General features: G+C 48.8%; 1 protein-coding gene across 1 annotated transcript in view; it reads left to right on the top strand.

The window, feature by feature from the left end:
- Positions 1–1,614: 1,614 nt before the first annotated feature.
- Positions 1,615–14,310, top strand: part of fn1a (fibronectin 1a) — a 23,162-nt gene continuing 10,466 nt past the window's right edge. Inside the window, exons 1-22 of the mRNA XM_062456752.1 lie at positions 1,615–1,903; positions 2,145–2,270; positions 2,559–2,696; positions 2,851–2,982; positions 3,106–3,243; positions 3,982–4,140; positions 4,386–4,583; positions 4,759–4,938; positions 5,320–5,496; positions 6,895–7,050; positions 7,302–7,430; positions 7,530–7,673; positions 9,521–9,811; positions 9,950–10,126; positions 10,245–10,373; positions 10,461–10,550; positions 10,721–10,915; positions 11,985–12,263; positions 12,715–12,978; positions 13,346–13,440; positions 13,793–13,961; positions 14,096–14,182. Of these exons, the coding sequence (XP_062312736.1) occupies positions 1,771–1,903; positions 2,145–2,270; positions 2,559–2,696; positions 2,851–2,982; positions 3,106–3,243; positions 3,982–4,140; positions 4,386–4,583; positions 4,759–4,938; positions 5,320–5,496; positions 6,895–7,050; positions 7,302–7,430; positions 7,530–7,673; positions 9,521–9,811; positions 9,950–10,126; positions 10,245–10,373; positions 10,461–10,550; positions 10,721–10,915; positions 11,985–12,263; positions 12,715–12,978; positions 13,346–13,440; positions 13,793–13,961; positions 14,096–14,182 (3,586 nt within the window). The 5' untranslated portion in view covers positions 1,615–1,770. The remainder of the gene's footprint in view (positions 1,904–2,144; positions 2,271–2,558; positions 2,697–2,850; positions 2,983–3,105; positions 3,244–3,981; positions 4,141–4,385; positions 4,584–4,758; positions 4,939–5,319; positions 5,497–6,894; positions 7,051–7,301; positions 7,431–7,529; positions 7,674–9,520; positions 9,812–9,949; positions 10,127–10,244; positions 10,374–10,460; positions 10,551–10,720; positions 10,916–11,984; positions 12,264–12,714; positions 12,979–13,345; positions 13,441–13,792; positions 13,962–14,095; positions 14,183–14,310) is intronic.

The following is a 14,310-nucleotide window of genomic DNA, read 5'->3' as shown; positions in this document are numbered from 1 at the left end:
CAGAAAATACTTTGTCCACAACCTTGTGTGGGTTCAAACTTGGTGTTCCCCAGGGTTCCTCTGTAAACCTGAGGTATACATTACATTCAGTAAATAACTGACGCGATAACTGACGGTGGAGGTCTATTACATAATGATTGCGAGGGAAAGGTTGACTTAATTCCCCAGTGCTTGGAGTGTCGACTCCTTGACCTAACCACAACAGAACACAGGAAGAGATTTGCACATAATGCAGATTAGCACATAAACGCTCAGGGCAGAGGGGGAGGGGCAGGGGAATGGGGACCTCATGAGTAAAAAACATCCCAGCCACAGAAACTCCTGTCTCACTCTGACCACTGGATGTCTGCAGGATGTGTTGAATCCACGTATGAGTCATTTGACATTTCGTTCTAATTCCATAACATATAATTCACGGTTGTATACATTTGCATTTACCGTAGGTACAGCTTGTTAGCATTGCCACAGAGAAATCACCCAAAGGTCAACAGTTGAAGTCTCTCCTCTATAACATATCTTGGAGAGAGAGCTATCTGTCAGCAGTTTCTCTATCGTACAGAAACATCTGGAGTGTTAGGAAAGGTAGGAAAAAGACCCAACAAGGTTTATAGAATAAAAAGAGGTTGTACTTTTCTGACTGGAGGAGGCAGGTGTAGATCATCTATGGAGACAGGTCAGAGCTACAAAGTCAGTTTTTCTAGAAGCTTCTATCTCAGTCTAGTTGTTCCAGTAGAGCTGAGCTCTGTGCATATCCTTTTTGCAAGGTTGCACTGCTTCATGAAAACCACCCCTGGTCAATGAACCCTATGAAATGCCCATAAATAGTATGTGGGTCAGTGGGACTTGATGTTGAGGAGACTGAAAGGCCCATCGCTACATGATCTGTAGAGGAGTGGAAGTGGAGGAGCTGTTCTTCAGCCATTAGTTTTATCTCAGGACAGACAGATAGAGTTTCTACTCTGAGTTGGCCTAATTGGGAGCATATGTGAGTCCTGACGCCAGCCGAAGCTCCTTGTGTGTGTGTGTGTGTGTGTGTGTGTGTGTGTGTGTGTGTGTGTGTGTGTGTGTGTGTGTATGAGTGTGTTTAAGCAGTAGGAATCCGACCCTTGATTCTCCTTTATCAAGCCCAGAGCTTTTAACCTTAAAAACCAAATGTCTCCAGGCGTCTAAGGCAGTGCAAACTCAGATGTCAAGAGATGATATTTATACCACCTTCAATTATGTAGTTCTGAATCTCCATGATGAAGCATAGTTTATTAGAGACTATAAAGCTTGTGGATTCAAGCTCTCAATCATTTACTGGCTCTATCAATCTTAACTGCAATTAGGCAATAAAAAGATGATAAGTTCGTTTTTAATTGGCTATATATAACCGGTTTGTTTTATGTTGCAAACAAACTTTCGAAAATATCTATTTGACCAATTAATTTGAATGACGATCGATCAAATTTAGCAGATCTGAAGCCTAGTTCGACCTACACTAGTTTTCCTTTGTCTTTTTTTTGGATGTCTTGAATAATGTTGAGCGTGGGTCGCGCTTGTTGAGCCCTCCTCCTGCGGAATGCATGCCCAAATAAAACCGCTCCTGCGCTTTGAGATCTACTCTCATAGCGGCTGGGAGGCAGTCGGGGGCTTGTGACTTGGCTGCTTGGGAGAAGTTTGGAAAAGGGGGAAAACGGGAAGCCGCAGACTTGTGCACTTTCAGATTTTAAGGGAACGTCAACCCACAGTGGATTTTTGTCCTAATTTGTTTACTTCTGATATTTAAAAATGTCCGGTATCCCCTTTACGCGGGTGCTGGTGGTGCTTTGTATCGGCACCGCAGTGAACTGTATGCCGAAGGGGACAGGGAAAACCAGACGGCAGGTTGCCAATATACCTTCTGTATCGTCGGTGTCTCAAGGTGAGTCACCCCTTTCCTTTACAATGACAGAAATAACACTTTATTATTTCACTAACTAGCTCGAAAAAAAAAAGTTTTTCCGTGTCACCAGAAATAGCACAATATCGAATAATATTGAAGCAATTTTGTTGCAACATAGTTGCAAAATATGTTTTGGCATACCGTGGACTGTGAAATATATAGTCACAGAACATATTTGTGCGTGAGGCAATGTCATATCTAGCCTGCTCTCCCTCCCCAGACGGATGCATAGAGAATGGGCAGTTCTATGAGCTTAATGACCAGTGGGAGCGGTCCTATCTGGGCAATATGTTGATTTGCACTTGTCACGGTGTGGCAGGGATCAAGTGTAAATCGAAACCTGAAGGTGAGCTTGTATTTTCGTCTCTGTATTGTCCTGTACATGGTTAATGCAAGTCATTTTTGCTCTCACCACTTCTTACAAATGTTATCATTGTGTAAAGAGATAACAATGAATCAAGAATACATATCACATCGACTTACCAAAACCTCCTCCAGTTGTCCACCAGCATTTCTGCTTCGTTGTTTAAAAGTTTATATTGTAGAAAGTGTGTCTATGAGTGTGTCTTTGTATCTGTGTGTGTGTGTGTAAGCTGTGTTTTCTAATCCCCCACACGGAACTATGAAACCACAGCTGTGGAAACCTGCTATGACAAGATCAATGGCCAGTCATACACGGTGGGTGAGACGTACGAGAGACCCAAGGATGGGATGATCTGGGACTGTACGTGCATCGGCTCTGGCAGAGGGAAAATCAGCTGCACCATTGCTAGTGAGTGGGCCACCCGCAAACAACCACAACCTTTTCCAAACCTCTGTCATGCAGCTGTGGATAGCTTGTGGTCTGGTTGGGCGATGGGGGATTGTGTGTGTGTGTGTCTGTGTGTGTGTGTGTATGTTAATGCCTGTATCTGTCTGCCTGTCAGACCGCTGTCATGAGGGAGGCCAGTCCTATAAGATAGGAGACACCTGGAGGAGGCCTCATGAGACAGGCAACTATATGCTGGAGTGTGTCTGTCTGGGAAACGGCAAGGGGGAGTGGACCTGCAAACCTGTCTGTGAGTTTATCACTTGTCTGGAAACGATGTAGCTGGAAGTTGTCTCCTTACTGAACTGGGCTCATTAAAATCAACCGCTTTCCTCTTCTATCTCCTCTTCCTCTTTTCCTCCCCTTTCTGTAGCGGAACGTTGCTATGACAACACGGCGGGGACCTCCTACGTTGTTGGAGAGACATGGGAGAAGCCGTACCAGGGCTGGATGATGGTGGACTGCACCTGCTTAGGCGAAGGCAGTGGGCGCATCACCTGCACCTCCAGAAGTACGAACTACCTGTGACCTTTCACCCCTGACCTCAGAGCAGGACTCACCCTCTCTGACCCCATTCTGTCTGGCAGCCTTGTAGACAAGACCCGTTTCACAGCTGTTGTGAGAGTGTGGTCACTGTGATTAGCCATACTGTAGACCTAGTAATTTTCCATTTAGATGAGTTATTTTCTCTCTGCATTCTTCTTCTATGCTGCCTGCAAGCTCCAGCTGCCTCCCAGTGTTGTCACTCCCCAGAGAGGGCGGCAGCATAACTCGACTGGCACTAGGACCTTCTCACAGTGGTTATACAGCCCAAACCAAAGGAAAACTGTCGCTGGTGTCTGTTAAGGATTTAACTAGTCTGTGGTGGAAAAACAGACCAGTCATTCCAATCTGGAGTCATTATGCACTTCCTTAATGAAAGCTTATTATGAGACATTTGAGACTGAAAGCTTCCAGATTAAATCACCACTTTCAACCACTGCAGATCACTTTTATACCAGGGGTAGATCTAATCTGGGTTTGAATCTAGATTCAATTATTCAGGTCTTCTCTAAACACACAGGGGAAGAATATCTCATGTTCCTCACTTTGGACTTCAGAACCAAAATCTCCAGAGTAACGGGAAGACTCCAGGAAATCATTTTTAGATCCAGGAAATCATAGCTAGGTCCATGAAACCAGCATGTGTCAAACAGCTTTTAGCTTGTGAATTTGAGTGCTCCCCCCCTTTTTCTGTGCCCCCGCCCAGACCGCTGTAATGACCAGGACATGTTGGCGTCCTACCGTATTGGAGACAGCTGGACTAAAACTGATGACCGGGGGCATATGCTCCAGTGTCTGTGTACCGGGAACGGGCGAGGGGAGTGGAAGTGTGAGAGACACGCCTCGCTCCACACCACGGGTCTGGGTGAGGCACACACACACACACCACACACACACATTACTATCAGCATCACCAGTCTGAAAAGGATGACACATTGAGCGAGGGCCGGTGGTTCCTCTGTGATCTAATTACAAGTATCTGCTGACAGGTTCTATCTTGGGAATCTGTTGAGGGATTTTTTGGGGGACGTTAACCCAAAGTAAAATCAAACCGGTGCCTTTGCGTGTTTTGTTGTGTGAACCATGTTTGTGCAATGGTAAATGTCCTAGGCACAGGCTCGCGTGTGGTCACCAACATCCAACCAGCGGTGTTCCGGCCAGAGGGTCTCCCAGAGCTGGCCCAGGAGGGAGCCTGTCCGACGGACACGGGGGCAGCCTACTCCCTGGGCATGCGCTGGATCAGGAGCCAAGGCAGCAAGCAGATGCTGTGTACTTGCCTGGGCAACGGGGTCAGCTGTGAAGAGTGGGGTGAGGAATGGTTCTGAACACTTCTCTACTGTCTGACCTGTTGGGGCCAAACACTGCCACAACCAGTGTCCCTATATGTTTGAATGTGTTGTAATTTTTTCTGACAATCCTGAATGAGGTCTTACGTGTGTGTGTGTGTGTGTGTGCGTGTGTGTGTGTGTGCGGCTGTTTTCAGAGGGCCCGTCCCCAGTGTACGGAGGGAACTCTGACGGCCACCCCTGCGTGTTCCCCTTCGTGCACAAGGGAAAGACCCACTACTCCTGCGCAACTGACGGGCCTGACGGGCAGCTGTGGTGCTCCACCTCCTCCAACTACGACGCCGACGAGAAGTACTCCTTCTGTACAGAGAAGAGCGGTGGGTGGCTCAGTGTTCCAGAGTGGCTCAGTGTTCCAGTGTTCCAGTGTTCCAGGGTGGCTCAGTGTTCCAGGGTTCCAGGGTGGCTCAGTGTTCCAGGGTTCCAGGGTGTTCCAGGGTGGCTCAGTGTTCCAGGGTGGCTCAGTGTTCCAGGGTGGCTCAGTGTTCCAGGGTGGCTCAGTGTTCCAGGGTGGCTCAGTGTTCCATCCAGTTAACTGACTAAACATCATGTTAAGTAGAGGATCACTGCCAACCTGGCCTTCAGCTTAGCTCATCATCATTTGAAACACTATCGCTACTGGGTGTTGTTTTTTAATAAGAGAGAGTTGAAAGGTTGGTCCAGTGTAAAAACCTCTGTGGCCTCTCTGCATGTGTTCACAGTCATGGTGACAACCAGAGGTGGGAACTCCAACGGTGCCCTGTGCCAGTTCCCCTTCCTGTATAACGGTCACAACTACACAGACTGTACCGCCGACGGACGCCGCGATGGCATGATGTGGTGTGGAACCACCTACAACTATGATGGGGAGCAGCGCTTTGGCTTCTGCCCCATGGCTGGTGAGTAGGAAGAGAAAACCCTCAGAGGCCGACATGTAGAAATCTATTACGAGTTTAATTGCTGGACAGTTAGCCCTGAAATAATATACTGACAAATAACCTGCACTTTAAAACCAGGTGCTTGTCTCCTTCTCTGTATTATCTCATGATTCTAACAAGCTGAGACTTCAATGCTGTAATGGTGGGTCAGATTGGCACCACAGATAACTTCTGGGGGCTTGAGATAGGACCTCACACTCCTTATCAAAGCCTGTATGCGTGAGGATCAGGGTGGTGGGTGTGTGTCGTTTTAACGCCGGAGTGACAATGAGAATGGCATCTCCAGGGGATCCTTTTGTTTTTCATTAGCTGCTTAGAGAGGAAGAATTTAAATTGTAAGGACTGAAAGGAGAGACGGGTGTGAGATGATCTCCCCTTGTCCCTCCTTCTCCTCGGCTAATCAGATTATCATGGCACCTTCTCTTTTTGTCTCTCCATTTGTCTCCATTTGTCAACACTAAGTCTGTCTGGCAGAGGTCACAGGGAAAGCACAGCTGTTCACAATACTGACCAGTTACATGGCCTAAGTACAGTGTTTAACAGTGATTTGGTGAATGAGTAAATTACCATGGGAAAGGCCTCTGATTGGTCATAAAGAGGTAATGGTGATGACTGGTCTCACAGCTGGACTGGCCTGGGCCAGCAGCCAGATCTAATAGAACTGGTCTCAGATGGACAGACCCAGATACTAGACCCCCAGACCCAGATTCAAGTCCTGGACCTATACCTTGATTCTGACCCTATAGGCCCAGATGGTGGGCTCCTAGCCCCGCTTGGATTGGACTCAGTCCTCCAGATCCTGCCTTAACACTGACCCAGGCCCAGACCCATGTCCAGCCCAGAGCCAGAGAAAGCTACAGACAGAGGGTGGCTGCTGGCCAATGTCTGCCTGGCAGAGTAAGGTATGGCTGGGCTCCAGAACAGCTGCAGTCAGCCTCCTCAACTCCTCCACAGACGTGGATACTCCCCTCTTTACAGGCCTATCCTATCAGGACACATGCCTGCAAGCGCACACACTCGCACACACACACACACACACACAAACAAGTAACATGTAAACCTCTCATCTCCTTTTTAATTAATCCACCAATGCTCAGTGGGCCATGAGAATAATGTCTACATATGTCGCTCAGATGTAGGAACAGGAATACACACACACACCACACACACACACACACACAAACACATGTGTTTGTGTCTCTCAACCATGAGCAGTGAGTAGGAATCTCCTCAAATGGTGACTGCTTCACGATACTGGATTTCTCAGTGGTTTAGCAGTTGGGTCGAATGATAAAATGATAATCTGATCATCAAAGGAAATGCTTGTTTACATGTGGCTCCCCTGTTGTATTCTTCCAGCACACGAGGAGGTGTGCACGACCAGCGAAGGGGTGATGTACCGCGTGGGCGACCAGTGGGACAAACGCCATGACATCCTGGGTCACATGATGCGATGCACCTGCGTCGGGAATGGTCGAGGGGAATGGAGCTGCCTGGCCTATTCACAGCTCAAAGGTGAAGGGCCAAACCTGTCTAGACCACACATCTGACATAGCAGGAGGTCACTGAATGGCTCACAATGCTTCTCTGCATTGTACGTGTGTGTGTGTGTGTGTGTGTGTGTGTGCAGAATCAGGATTACAGTGTTTTATTTTGATATCGTTTCAGTCTTTGTTAACTCTCCGAGTTCTGTTAGCAGTGCGGTTGTATGCAATTCGTGTCTGTTTAGTGTTGTACACTGTGCTGATTGTGGCCCTCCCTCCTAGACCAGTGTATTGTAGACAGCTTGACCTACGAGGTGAACCAGACCTTCACCAAGCTCCATGAAGAAGGATACCTGATGAACTGCACCTGCTTTGGACAGGGTCGTGGGCGTTGGAAGTGCGACGCCATTGGTAGGCTCAAAAACGAATAGCTGAATTGGATTAATCACTGTACAACATTGGCTGGCATTAGAGATCCTGTAATGTTGTGATTTTCTTCCTTGAACCCAGATCAGTGCCAGGAGCCGGAGACTAGAACCTTCTACCAGATCGGCCAATCCTGGGACAAGCTTATCCATGGCATCCTCTACAAGTGCTATTGCTACGGCAACGGGATCGGAGAGCTGAGTTGCGAGCCGCAGCAGTCTTACCCAGGTGAGGACATGCCCATCTGCAGTTGGCCCATAAGTCGTGGCCTGATTATTATCCTGACGGGTTTACTTCCTGTCTGGTGATTCTAAGTGATATAAGTGATATGTGTTCCATTCATGGTTTGAAAAGCAATGATTTAGGAGCTGGTTTGGTGCTTGGTGCTCTCAAAGTGTAACTGGCATCCTCAGCTGTCTGCTCAACAAACAAACCCCATGTTTGTCTGTGCTATCTCGGGCCAACTACGGTTTGTGTATGTTTTTGATGGACTACACCAATCAGATGAAGCTACCACGGCTCAGAGCTGTTAAAGCTGCTCCTCCGGTCAGGCTTCCATCTGTTTGAGCTGGGTTCTCAACCTGGCTTTGAAGTGTAGCAGGAAGGGCTGGGTGGCTGGGGGGGGGGGGGAGTATTTCCTCCTCACCTCCTCCCCAGGCCTTTGTTCTCAGCCAGCCTGCAGAGCTTCATCCAGAATGGTTGAGACTTGTAATGCGTGTGGCGTTCCTGCAGCTAGCCTGTGGTGCTGCCTTGAGAGGTGACGACTGACATTCCTCTGCAGTGTTAGAATCCACTCCTACCTGGGCATCTTTAGAACCTCCCAGACTCCATGTCTAACGCTTAGACCAGCTTGCAAGCAAGCATGTTTACCTACTTGTTTCTGTGGCAATTTAAATGACCTGTTTTATAAACTTGTGTTATCGTCAAAGTACTGCAAACTTTGACGGAGGTGACACTTTATTTTCCTCCTTCGATTGCTGACCTCATTTCAAGTTAATTATATCTGGGGCCATTTGTTTTCACCAGCCTCCTTTATTAAGATGACAGCTGTCTGTGCTGTACACAGATGTACCTGTGTTCTCAGATAAACCTGTGAGTTATCAAAGTTAGAAAAAGATCGAAAGAATGGGTGAACAACTGCAGGCTTCCAGGCTTGCTTTGTTTGCAGGTTACGAGTGAAGTTCACATTATGTTTAAGTGGAGGGCACCCCTGTCCCAGTGCAATAACCTGCCTTAATAGCATCCAGCTGTGAACTAGCTGGGGGGGAGAGAAGGCCAGGCTGGGAGAGGAGGGGGTGCTGGGAATCAGAGCTGGAGAAGGCTGAGGGAGAGTAAGGAAAGTTGGAGTTTACAGGGAAACCCGGGTATGGTGGAGGAGGAGGAAGGTAGAGGAGAGTAGAGCAGACTTTCTAGGGACTAAACTCAGTGTAAGCCCCCTCCCAGTCTGGGAGCTCTGCAACTGTAATTGAGAGAAATTGGGACCAGATTTTGCAAAGGGTGTTTCGGGTTAACCGAGCTACAGTTTCAATAGCAGGGATTTTGTCCTGGTCCCTTTGTAATACGACATTGTTTGCATCTTAAAATCGTCGGATTACTCTATTACAGAGTGTTCTGTATTTGGCTGCTGCTTTGTGTAGTTTGCTGTCAGAGTTGACTAGCAGGGAGTTAGAGACTGTGTGGCTTTTCTCGTTGCGTGTTGAAGCTCAGCTAGGAATCTGACATGGATGTGCTAGTTTTCCTACTCAGACCCTGTCTAACAAAACTGCAAGACTCTAACATATGTTCTGTTGAACTGGGTCTGTGACATTGAAGGTAATCACGAAAACAAAAACTTGGATGAATAAATAATCAAAATTGAGTATTTTCTGCTGACATTTTGTAATATGTCACATTTGAATAACTTCGTGCTCTACTTATGAAAACAATCGTGCTCTACTTATGAGGTAATTTCCTCTTTGTATTCAGAAGGCCCTTTTATAGGAAGCTCCTTGTCTACAAAAATACAATGTCAAGATTTCTTGTACAATGCTTTTTTACAAATGAATATTTTGTCACAACCCTGAACTGTCTTCCAGGTGGTAACCGCCCTGTCCAGGTGATCATCACAGAGTCTGGCAACCAGCCCAACTCCCACCCCATCCAGTGGAACGCCCCTCAGTCCGCCCACATCACCCAGTACGTCCTCAAATGGCGACAGAAGGGCACCAGTAGTCCGTGGCGTGAGGTGAACATCCCCGGGCATCTCAACTCCCACACAATCTCTGGCCTGAGGCCTGGCATCACCTACGAGGGTCAGCTGATAAGCGTGCTGCGCTTTGGGCGCCGTGAGGTCACACGCTTCGACTTCACCACCAACTACGGCTCCTGTGAGTACGCAGTCTGCCAGACTGGTGCCTTACTCCCAACTGGACCGCTCGGTTCGGCTTTTTGGGTTCTGAAATGTGAGCTCTGCTAAACCTAATGGGGATGTGTATTTGGATCCAACTCTCCTCCCTTTCTCCCAGTGGCCACGTCAGAAGGAGAGACCACCCAGCCTCCTCCGATGGTGGATACCTCTGAGTCTGTGACAGAGATCACCTCCAGCAGCTTTGTCATTTCCTGGGTGTCGGCATCCGACACCGTGTCTGGCTTCAGGGTGGAGTATGAGCTCAGCGAGGAGGGCGGCCAGCCCACCGTCCTCGGTACGTAAACACCCGCAGCCGCACACCATGTTCCTCCCCTCCCGTCGGATGTCTTCCTGCGCTGTTGTTGTCCGACATGCTCAAGGAGATGTGTGTGTGTGTGTGTGTGTGCTTCCAGACCTGCCCCACACGGCCACGTCTGTCAACATCAACGAGCTGCTGCCGGGGAGGAAGTACACGGTCAACGTTTACGAGGTCACACCTGCCGGAGAGCCCAACCTCATCCTCACTACCTCGCAGACCACTGGTGAGTACCTGCACACACAAAACACACACACACACACTTGTAAACACACAGTACACACAGTACCTGTATGTCTCCCCTCTCTTCCAGCTCCTGATGCCCCTTCTGACCACGAGGTGGAGGATGTGGGAGAGTCCTCCATCATAATCAGCTGGGACAAGCCCCTGGCCCCCATCACTGGTAAGCACTCCCCTCCCAAACCCAGTTTCACCCAATCCCAGACCAACACATAACGCCTAACCTCTGTCTACCATCACTGAGTACCTAGGCCAGTGAGTACCATCACTGAGTACCTATGCCAGTGAACTTTAAGCTAAAGTAAGTGGCTTTACCTGTGTGTGTCTCCCTAGGCTACCGTGTGGTATACACCCCATCAGTAGAGGGCAGCAGTACAGAGCTGACCTTGCCCGACACCGCAACCTCTGTGACCCTGAGTGACCTTCGACCAGGGCTGCTCTACAACATCAGCATCTTTGCTGTAGAGGACAGTCTAGAGAGCGAGCCTATCTTCGTACAGGTCAACACAGCTGGAGACCCACTTCCAGGTAACTACAGCCCAGTCATATAAAGAGTCTCATATCTAACTCTACAGACATTGTAATGTCTAAATCCTTCCGTTTCGTTTGCCTGAATGGAGCTCAGAATCCTCATTCTGGACTCAGTTCTGCAATGGAAAGTAATCTGATGCGTTCACAGCTAAAATGCTCCCATTATGTGTCGACTGGAAAGAGTTATGCTAGGTTTCTCTTTCTGGCCAGTCAGGGCCAACCGAGCAGATGCTGGAAGCTAAAGGCATATGTGTGTTTCGTCTGTGTGTGTGTGTGTGTGTGTGTGTGTGGCCAAATAGGGTGATGATCGATTTGTGTGTAGCTTCTTTGGACAGACGAGTTGGACCCCTGCTGTTTCGGACTGTTAAACGCCCAATGACAAATCATTGAGGGCAAAAAAGAGAACTGCACTCTCTCTCTCTCTCTCTCTCTCTCTCTCTCTCACTCTGTTCTATCGTCTTTTCTCTTCCCCCTACCCTCCGCTCTTCCTTTTTCGCTCTCACCCTGTCTTTGTGTCTCCCTCCCTCCCTCCCCCCCCTCACCCTTTCCCTTCCTGTGGTGGAGGTTGGGAGGATGTTGTCTTGTTCCGGCCTTGCTCTGTCTCTCTCAAGCTGCCCAGGAATGTGATGACTCCATGACCTCAGGTTGTCCACTTGATCCAGGGTGTCGTCTCCTGGGTTTGATGTCTCAGTTTACTCAGATGGTTCTGCCATCGCTCCTCCCTCTGCCTCTGTGATCACTGTTATCTGTTTGAAAGCTGCTCAAACAGCATAGCAGAGGGAAAACACACTGCCGGTCCTTTTCTAGTGTGTTATTCTCCATGGTAGGGTGGTTTGCCAGTCTGTGTTATGAGGGTTCTCCTTGTCTAACTAAACGTTTTATTTTTATTTTATTGCTGTCAGCCATATGAAACTGGGCTTCAGAAAGCATCTAGGAGGAACCTTGGGAAAATAAGAGGGGGGGGGGGGTTGTCTCGAACACACATAAGGTTCAAAAACACAGCTTTCCATAAACCATTCATTTCAAACCGTGTTTGACATCTTCCCTGGTTCTCTTCTATCCTCAGAGGAGGTGAATTCCCCAACAGACCTGCAGTTCTTTGAGGTGACCGACGAGAAGATCACTTTGACCTGGACGGGACCCGCTGCTGAGGTGTCCGGCTACCGCGTCACCGTGGCCCCTGTGGATGAGGATGGGAAACCCCAGAGAGAGATGCAGCTGCCTACCACTCACAACGGCTACGCTGAGGTGACCCACCTGCAGCCTGGGACGGTCTACCGGTTCACCATCTACACCCTGAAGGGTTCGGAGGCCAGCCAGCCACTGGTGGGGGAGCAGGCTACCAGTGAGTACACAGACAACCTCACACACACACACACACATAAACACACACACACACACGTGGGCCTTACAGCAGGAGTGCTGTCTGAGGATCACATCTTTCTCTGACTAACACACACACACACACAGGGCTCTAAATTAACGATTAATTAAATCAATTTTTTTTGGCAGTTACATTACCCATGTGGGTCCCGTTATCGGCCGTTCAACCACTTTCAAAAGAGTAATGTGAAGTCATCTTGACATTCAGACATTGATTTGAGCCCCACGACTGTATGGATTACTATTGTGTTGCAAATAACCTAGACCCATGGTGTCAAAATGCTAAAAACACAACAATTTACATTTTGGGACAGGTCAAGTTGGGATGGTTAATTTTGCACCCCCCCCCCACACACACACACACACACACTGTAGCACAGTCACGAACCAGTGTGTTTCTGGTGTCTCTCCAGAGCCTGACTCCCCTGGCAACGTCCACTTCACTAACGTGACCGAGGACAGTGCTGTGATGGTGTGGTCCGCTCCCAGGGCCAGGGTGACGGGTTACCGTCTCTTCCTGACTGTGGAGGGCTCCAACCCCAAGCAGCTCCGCCTGCCTATCAGGCTGACCCAGTACACCCTGCTCAACCTGCGCCCCGACAGCCTGTACACCGCCACGCTGCACACCGAGCAGGACAACAGCCTCAGCGAGGGCGCCTTCGCCACCTTCTCCACCGGTGAGTATGAATGGGAGCGAGGGGTGGGTCTCGAAAGCTTGCAAGATGTTTCAATAGGTTTATTTTTAGGGTATAAAATAGTTATATATATATTATGAAAGTTTGTATATATTTGCTGTTATTCACTGCTCATTCTCACCACGTCTCCTATCGTTGGACAATCCCATCCCAGACAGGTCTTGGTGCCTCAAGCATGACCCAATGCTGCTCTTCCAGCACATTCTCAACTTAAACATAAACATGGCCATAAATGTCTGCTGGTGATTCATCACGTCTTCTCTTAAGCCCTCGGAGACTCCTGGGCTATTATCTGTTAAGATACCAACCCTGACCTTTGACCCTCCCTGTCTCCACCCCTCCACCCTAGCCCCACCCATGGGCAACGCCCCTCGGTTCAACACGGACGTGACTGACAGCTCCATCATCATCACCTGGAGCCCCGTACCCCGCATTGGATACAAGGTACAAGTCTTCGGAACACTCACACACACAGGAAGTGCAAACTATGATGTGCAACCCATTAACACAGGGATTTGATATCTGATCAGTCCAGAGCTTGGTTTGGAGACATCATCATTTGAGTCATCTCCCCTAGACCATTCCAGGGTTGTCTATTTAGGGATGAAGCTAGATTTAGAGTAGCACCTATAGGTCTAGCCCGACCCAGAACAGTGAATGCAGCCTCTAGTGTCATCTCTAAATTGTTCAGGTATGTCACACAACAGTTGAGATTTTTCTATGGCAAACATGCTGTTTGGAAAGACTTAACCTCTCAACTCTGCCCTCTGTGTGTGTGTGTGTGTCTCAACCCCAGTTGACAGTGAGGCCCAGTCAGGGTGGAGAGGCTCCCAGGGACGTGACCTCCAGCTCGGGCAGTATTTACATCTCTGGCCTGACGCCCGGCGTGGAGTACACCTACAGCGTCCAGCCAATGTTCAACGGCGAGGAGCAGGGCAACCCTGTCACACGTCGAGTCGTCACATGTAAGTGTCAGGCGAAGGGACAAGCCAGGCAGAATGATTTACATGCATTAGACACGGCACCTTTCAATACATAAAGAAACCGCATTGGAGGAAATACAATAATGATTTAACCAATCATCTTGCCTGCCCTCCAGCTTTGTCACCACCCACTGACCTGAACCTGGAGTCCTATCCGGACACAGGAGAGCTCCACGTCCAATGGAACGGAGCGTCAACGCCAGGTACACACCCCTGATCGCTGTTCTACTCTCGGAGCGAATATGGAACCTCAATCCTCATCTGTCATCCTCTAGTTTTAGATCTTTCTTCCAACTGCCGCTCCACTGTCCTCACATTCTCTCCCTCTCTA

This window comes from Osmerus eperlanus, chromosome 3, assembly GCF_963692335.1.
Source record: "Osmerus eperlanus chromosome 3, fOsmEpe2.1, whole genome shotgun sequence".
Classification (NCBI taxonomy): domain Eukaryota; kingdom Metazoa; phylum Chordata; class Actinopteri; order Osmeriformes; family Osmeridae; genus Osmerus; species Osmerus eperlanus.
The sequence above is the reverse complement of the archived record's forward strand: the minus strand, read 5'-3'. Positions and strand labels throughout refer to the sequence as shown.